This window comes from Lycium barbarum, chromosome 6 (genome assembly GCF_019175385.1).
Source record: "Lycium barbarum isolate Lr01 chromosome 6, ASM1917538v2, whole genome shotgun sequence".
In the NCBI taxonomy this organism is placed as follows: domain Eukaryota; kingdom Viridiplantae; phylum Streptophyta; class Magnoliopsida; order Solanales; family Solanaceae; genus Lycium; species Lycium barbarum.
In genome coordinates, this window is record NC_083342.1 from 112,203,403 (window position 1) to 112,210,989 (window position 7,587).

The following is a 7,587-nucleotide window of genomic DNA, read 5'->3' on the forward strand; positions in this document are numbered from 1 at the left end:
AGCGAGACCGGAGGATATTGAAAAAGAGCAAACATTATTGACAATACAATTATATTGAGCAACAACTGAGTATTACGATTGGGGAATGTAATGAGATTAAATTGATCAAAAGTAAAGATGGATATTTTTATTACAAAAAAATAACAATAATTATTCATACCGCGCGAAGCGCGGACATATACACTAGTAAGATTTAATTGAGCGTTCAAGTCAATTATCTTGACGATGGGTTTGGCCAAATTTTTTTTCTGAGGTCAGTATTTAGTGAGAACAGAGATATTTTCTAAGGCAAACCGTGAGACGAACAATTTTTTAATTTCAAGTTCCAGCTGCCAACTTTTCTTTGCTATGGCGACTTTTACTTCTTTTGCTTCCATTAGAATTCCCAATCTCCAATCCGGCAACCAACATTCAATTTTCGGGCCAAATGGTAGTAAGAAAATACATAGTAAATTGTTACGATGCAATGTTGAAAACTCAACAGGGAACTCATCCAACAATACTAGTACTAGCACTAGCAGCCAAGATTCTGAGTCTGAAAATTTGCTGCTCAAAATGGCTTGGTATAGTTCTGAGTTCCTTGGCATTGCTGCATCATTTTTCCGTTCTCCGAAGGGTACTGAAGCTTCTTCAGAGGGGAATTTGGAACTTGAAGCTGATGGGTGTGGACTTGTTGATCGTGCCCTTGTGGTTGATACCATTAAAGATGACTTCCAAAGATCCTACTTTGTTACAGGTATTTTCTTGAAGATAATTAACTAACATTTTCAACGAATCAGTCAGACTTAATTCGGGATTAGTTGGGATTGGGATTGGCTATATTAATCTTTTATATATCTAAAGAATTCTCATTTCTTGTAGTGCTCATACTATTTGGATCAAGTTGGTTTGTTCAGTATTATTAGGGATTAAGAACTTTTGAAGATTTTGTCGGTAGCTGCTGGGAAGGAAGAAAGTCTTGAAATAAGTTCCACGCTCTATCTACTGAGAAGAATAATCAGTGATAGTGAAATTGCTAATTGATCCAAGTTTTGAAGGCCATTACAAATAAGCAGCAAGAATAACCGTTAGTATAGTGAAAAAATGCGTATTATATATATATATAGTGCTTATTTTAGAGAGTTGAGGTGTTTTGATCAAAGCTTATAGGAAAAAATAAGTGTTCTTGATTAGTAATAGAAGCTGTTTTTCAGGAGCTGAAAAAAAGTTTTTTCCCACAAGCACTTTTGGAACCTTAGACGAGTACAAATTGTTGGTTTAATATAGGCAAAAGTGCTTTCAAATTGATTAGCCAAACACAAATTGCTAATCTTCAAAAGTAATTTTCGGAAAACACATTTGACAAAATAAGCAGATTCTGGAAAACTTAGCCAAACATGCTATAAGCCTAATGCTAAAGCAGAAATAATGCTTACAAAGGTGGCATACACAGAGCTCCATATATAGTTAAGTTGCAAAAAATTGTAACAGAACTTGATAATTTCCTGTTTATAAGATTCACATTTAAGTATTGACACTAGGAAATCCAATTAGCTGAAAGTCTTTTTCTATCTTATTCTTCAGGAAACCTGACCCTTAATGCATATGAAGAGAACTGTGAATTTGCGGATCCAGCGGGTTCCTTCAAAGGGCTTAGTCGGTTTAAAAGGAACTGTACTAATTTTGGTTACCTTGTTGAAACATCAAATATGAAACTCATGAAGTGGGAGGACTTTGAGGTTAGCTCCCAATTGATTCGGCTAGCAATAAGAAATTATTTCTTCTGATGAGATGAATTTCTTGCTTAATTTTGATGTTTACCTGTGCACGTGTTTGTAAATATAGGAGAAGGCGATTGGTCATTGGCGTTTCAGTTGCATACTGTCATTTCCATGGAAGCCCATTCTTTCAGGTTTGTGAAATCATGTCACTGCTTCTACATCTATTGAATTGTTTGGTTCTAGTCGTTGCCCTTAACTCTGCATTATATTTTATTTCAGCAACCGGTTATACAGAATACTATTTCGATGAGAAATCTGGTAAAGTATGCAGGCATATAGAGCATTGGAATGTACCAAAAATGGCTCTTCTGAAGCAAATCCTAAGGCCTAGTAAGGGAAAAAAAACCAGCGGATGAAGTAACAGCTAATGATCCCTGTGAACTACAAGCCTCAAACTGGCTCAAAAACACGACTTGAACACAAATATAAACAGTACCAATACACTAGATTTATACTTTTAAGGGGAGAAAGGTCAGTTTGTGAGTGGTGTCGAAAAAGAAGGAAGGATGAGAAGAGAAGACTCTTGAAACATGTGCTCTAGCGCATTAAAAGGTCAATACAAAATGTTGGAGAAGTGGGGATAAATTTTTCTTGCAGCATCTCACATCCAAGATAAGCTTTGGCATTGAGAGAACTCTGGAGTCTCCCTTTCTGTGTTAAGTTGGTCACAGATGTCATCACATATGTTGAATGAACTAGGCTTTTGGTACATGTTAAAAACAAGCGTTAAGTATCTGAAACAAATGTGTAGCGTTTTAAGTGTATGTATATATTGTTTAAGTCAGTTCAACAGATTTTCACATAAGACTATGCTGGTTCATGAGGAAAATAGAGAGAATTAGACGTGTTCTCCAGTATATTCTGAATCTCGGCATTCTTTTTAGAATAGAAGGAGGTGCTATTAATATGTTCGGGTGATAGAACAGTGAAGTTTTCATTGAAAAACTTCTTTCAGTGTAAGTTTATGTGAAATCAGATCTTGCATTCTTTCTTGTATTCTTTCTTTTGAAGTACATCAAAATTAGGAGCTCACCTGAAGCATTGTGTTAGATTGTTTTATACAAAGCAATATATGTAATCTGGAGCGGGGGAGACTACAAATAATGACATGAATGGATCACTAGGAAGAGAGTGAAGAATCCTCTTTAGTCTGTTTCACTACAATTAGATGGTTTCACCATCTTTGCATTCACCCACATCTACTAATAGAGTGTCATTCTTGCTTGTTGGCAAAACTCTGCAACAATTTCTTCTTGGAGACTGCTTGAAAACATCCACAAAAACAAATGTATCAGCACATATCATAATGACAATCTATGTTGCTTGGACTCTTCGAAAAATTGTTGGGCGTGTGTCGGATCCTTTAGAAGTAATACATTTTTGCAGGCTTCGACACGAATGTAACGACATTTTTGAAGAGTTCGAACAATACAGGTGACAATATAGCTATTCAACAAGAGCAGAGCTGAAACATTTACCTTGTCCCATAAATTTGGATCAGGCTTCTTGTACACTTCCACGCGGCGTATCTCGGATGGATCAGCTATACTCCACTTGCACTTCCGTCCGGGGGCCCCGTCGTACACGTAGACGCTTGTGGTGTGATTGGTTGTCGCATATGCATTGGACAACAAGTAGAAAAATGGTCTTTGGCAACCATTGTTATGATATGGCCTTATGTTGAATGTGAAGGAATATTCATCACCAGTACCATACCAATCATTGAAAGTTGTAATGGGCCTTTCTATTTCACGGGCTGGTAAGATGCCCCTATTTATCTGGACCAAATAGCCCCATGAGACAGAAATGGTCCATCTCCTGGGCCTATCATAACATATGGACTGTTGCATGAGCCCAGCTGAGTCCAGTTTTATGGGTTTGTTGAGGCGTCTCAGGGCTTCAACTCGGCTTAGTTTAGGGATGATGGGCTGGATTTTATCAAGATGATGAAGTGAAATCAGTGGTGCAACTGGATGGGCTGAGAGCAGGCCCATAACACTACCATGTAGATCAAACTGTTCCAGATAAACAGCGTCATACCGTTAAATTATCAAATAAAAATCTGAATTATATTAAAAAGAAAAATATAATTACTACTGCAAAATAATTGGAAATATTTTTCTTGAATTGTACTAAAAAGCTAATAAAACAATCAAGATACCATACAAGAGACATGTCTAAAAAAGAGAACGTATGGACATGCTTTTTCTTTTGGTACTACATGACATGCTAAATTCATGTGCCAAAAAGGTTGAACATGCTTAAACTCTAGGCCGTGGATTCATAAGCACAAGAACATATTAAACTTTAAGCAAATAAAGTTATTAATTGATTATGCATGTAAAGTAAATCATAGCGAAATTGATACCACGAGATCAAACAAAGAAATATTAAATTTTAAAATTTCATTCTCCTAGGTGTGTGGTTTAGCTTAACTTCCTACCTAATCATATCTCTATTAATTACTTAAGTGATGCTTAACTTTTTGGTCTATTTGTTTTTTTTTTTCCATGACTAACACCCTTCTTTAAATTCTTTTTTGTTATTGTTGAACTTATAATGGCTAAGTCCTTCCTAGCTAAGTACTTTCGAATTATAAAAGTATAAGTAGGTTAATAAGAGAGCAAAGCTGATATAAAATACGTTTACAGAAAAGTGTTTAGTTGAACTACCAGTATGTCTAGTCCAAATTATTATAACTATGAAAAATAATTTCAGAAATGAGAAGGGACATGTCCGTGAAAAGTAGATAATTGTAGGCCACCCACCCCAGTTGGGGAAGTGGTTTAGTATTGAGGATTGGATATCATAAGGGTCCTAGCCCTCTCTCAAGGGGCCAAGACAACCTACCAATTCTAATTCACTTTAACAATTAAAGATAAGATTAGATAATTCGTACTTTTATATGACTTTTGCAGCACATTCTTTGACTAATGATATGCAGTCTGAACATTATTATATGTTAGTTATCCGGAAGACACCCTTTTACAAAATCTGGCTTAATTAACGCTATGCACAATAGCTGAAATGGTCTCGAATGACTAACAAAAAGGTATAATTCAAGATTTAAAGTTATTTAGGCCCCGTTTGGCCATTAATATCAATTTTTTTTTTTACTTTTTTTGGAATTTTTGAAGTTGGAGTTGGAGTTGTGTTTGATCATAGTTTTTGAAATTCTAGTTTTTGGTGAAATGTAGTGTAAAAAAGTGATTTTTTTTAAAAACAAGTTTTTTTTGTTTTTGGTATTCTGGAATACAACTCCGGAAAAAAGTGAATAATTTTTATGGCCAAACGCTAAAAGTAAAAAAAGTGAAAAAAATTTCCGGAAAAAAAGTGAATAATTTTTATGGGGCTATTTCTTTTTCATGTACATACACACGCGCACACACTAAATCATATATAATTTGAGCTGAAAGTAATAATGAATTAAGTTGAGACTACATAATCCGTTCTAATTTTTTAGTTCCGAAATTCACTTTTACTCCAATAGATTTTTTTCTTAATTGTTGCCGTGTTTTATGTAGATAGTAGGTCATCCTTATTATACATGAGTTTAGCCTGATTATATTTCGATAACACCACTGATTTCTTTTTATGCCACATCTTTGGTAAACATCAAACCTATCTTACCGGAAAACCACCATAAATTGACTATGATTAGTTACTTCCTTTTTTCTACGAAATTGATTCTACATGTGCTAAAAACTAGCCAGTGGATTTTCTCACTTTTGATCATTAAAAAACTGTAGTGTCCCATTTTGCATTTTTTACTTTCTTTTTCGTTTTCCTTTAATTATACTAAATGGTACAGTATTAGACAATTTTGTGTTCTAGCCTTTGGCATTTTTTTCTTTTCTTTTTGTCCTTTATCCAATTATAAAATATTTACAGGTAATTTCTATTATAAGCGTTAATATTAACCTGCTTAGGTCAAACACTATACTAATAGTAGTATTAAAAAAAACTTTTTACATCACAATGTCACATCAGTGTTACATGACTTAAACTATATTTATTTGTTATTTCAGGAAATAAATATGCTGTCCGCTAATTATGGGTTTATATAATACTGCTTGTTTGATTCTATTTACTAAATTAAACAAAGGTCACGGTACTAAATTACCTAATTAAGAAGCAGGACCAAAAATCGATTTAAGATAAACTAACATGCACAGAACTCATTTAAAAAAAAAAAAAAAAAAAAAGAAGAACAAACCTGGTGAAATCCAACTTCTTTAGTGAGAGGAACTCCAAGTTCAGCCATACAAGCTTGAATCCTATCATCTGATCCATACAAATGTGGATACTTTTGTAAACATTTATCTTGCATCTTCTCAATAGCCTTTGCCAATGGAAAACTAATAGCAAAACCTCCACCTCCATAAGCCATATTATAAGAAAACTCATGATTTTGCCAATGTGTTTCCGATACACTCCCTATGTAATAAAATTGGTTATGATCATATTTCCTCAATATCCTAACCAAATTTTCAGGCACGAAAAACGTATCGTCGTCCCCCATCACGAACCACCTCACGTTCTCCGAATCCGCTCTTAATGTTTCCGATACGATTCGGGATATACGAATCCCCGATCGATCGCCTTTTTTATTCGTGTACCTAAATCTTGACGTATCACTTGAAATCTTGATTTGTGGGAGAGAAGTACTTGTATTAGTAGAATTATTACTCGTGCTTTGATTCTTCGACATGATCATAGGCTTGTCTAACCATACAAATCCTCGCATTTTATCCGGCTTCCACCATAATTTTACGTACTCTTTTCGATATCTCCATGTGGCTCGTGATGATCCAATGCCAAAAACAATATGGTGGAGCTGAGTTTTTTCTGGGGCTTTTTGGATAGTGTTTGAGTGTTTTTCTTCGTTAATTCTAATAAAAGTATCTAAAGGTAAAAGGGTGGACTTGAATGAAGGGTTTAAACAAATTAGGGAGTAAAAAACGTATAGAAGACAAAAGAAGAAGATGAAAGTGATCATGATTCTTGGAAGAACTCTTCTGAAAGTGTTCCTCACAGTATTGGTTTCTGCCCAAATAAAGGTAACCACGTGATCTTGTGGTCTGATTTTCATTGTTTGTCCTTTTTGAGATGTAACAAAATCAAAGACCGAAAAAAAAAGTATTTGTTCCTAGTAAAGAACAAAGTGACACTTCCTCTGCAAAAGCTCAAAATTTCCCCCAATGCTATATATTTGGAGTTTCTTTTTTCTGTGGGGGGGGGGGGGGGGGGGGGGGTGGAGTAGAAGAAAAGAGGATGGAAAATATTGGAGAAATTAGGACTATCTGATAGTTTCAATCTGATACAGACTCTTAAGTCTTAACACCGACTCTGAAGTCTTAACACCTTTTTGAAGACTTATAGAAGCTTGATACAAGTAAACAACCTTTTTTTGGTTGGTTTAATCATTGATTCGAGTGTGCATAAAAAATAGGTTTTCTTTTCAAGCTAATAATCTTGCAAAATAAGGTAAACTAATTGTGGTAGATATCTGTGTTGATATATATAGAAGGGACAAGATTAGTTGATATAGAAGGAAAAAGAATATAATGTTATTATTAGACCTTATATACCTAAGGTCTTGTTCAATGTAACAAATTATCAATAATAAGTAGATATTACAAAGAGGATATACTATTAATTTATTGGAGTTACTTCTTTGGGTAGTGGATTTGGTTTGTTAATTTGGAAATTCTTTCACTTTTTTTTTCTTTTTTTTTTTGTATATAATATATATATTTTTTTAATCCTGTGAATGGTAAGCGGGAATTCAAGAAGCTAAAATGAGTAATCAATAGAATCTTGAAAG

General features: G+C 34.4%; 2 protein-coding genes across 2 annotated transcripts; one reads left to right on the plus strand and one right to left on the minus strand.

Moving 5' to 3' along the window:
• The first annotated feature begins 246 nt into the window (after positions 1–246).
• Positions 247–2,754, plus strand: LOC132645542 (uncharacterized). The gene is made up of 4 exons (XM_060362561.1): positions 247–736; positions 1,564–1,718; positions 1,825–1,891; positions 1,980–2,754. Exons 1-4 carry the CDS (start codon positions 349–351, stop codon positions 2,114–2,116), a joined length of 747 nt encoding a protein of 248 aa, XP_060218544.1. The 5' UTR covers positions 247–348; the 3' UTR covers positions 2,117–2,754.
• Positions 2,755–2,880: 126 nt separating this feature from the next.
• On the minus strand, positions 2,881–6,978 carry LOC132645540 (uncharacterized). The gene is made up of 3 exons (XM_060362560.1): positions 5,977–6,978; positions 3,239–3,775; positions 2,881–3,020 (listed from the first exon to the last, which is right to left on the minus strand). The coding sequence occupies exons 1-3, from the start codon at positions 6,850–6,852 to the stop codon at positions 2,925–2,927; spliced, it is 1,509 nt and encodes a 502-aa protein (XP_060218543.1). The 5' UTR covers positions 6,853–6,978; the 3' UTR covers positions 2,881–2,924.
• Positions 6,979–7,587: the final 609 nt, after the last annotated feature.

Excerpts from the sequence above, each read along its gene's own strand:
- LOC132645542 (XM_060362561.1), top strand. The coding sequence starts at position 349 with ATGGCGACTTTTACTTCTTTTGCTTCCATTAGAATTCCCAATCTCCAA. Across the intron at positions 1,719-1,824 it reads TGAAGTGGGAGGACTTTGAG|GAGAAGGCGATTGGTCATTG; the intron begins GTTAGCTCCCAA and ends TTGTAAATATAG. Across the intron at positions 1,892-1,979 it reads ATGGAAGCCCATTCTTTCAG|CAACCGGTTATACAGAATAC; the intron begins GTTTGTGAAATC and ends ATTTTATTTCAG.
- LOC132645540 (XM_060362560.1), bottom strand. The coding sequence starts at position 6,852 with ATGAAAATCAGACCACAAGATCACGTGGTTACCTTTATTTGGGCAGAA. Across the intron at positions 3,776-5,976 it reads AAGAAGTTGGATTTCACCAG|TTTGATCTACATGGTAGTGT; the intron begins GTTTGTTCTTCT and ends TATCTGGAACAG. Across the intron at positions 3,021-3,238 it reads ATCCAAATTTATGGGACAAG|TCTCCAAGAAGAAATTGTTG; the intron begins GTAAATGTTTCA and ends GTTTTCAAGCAG.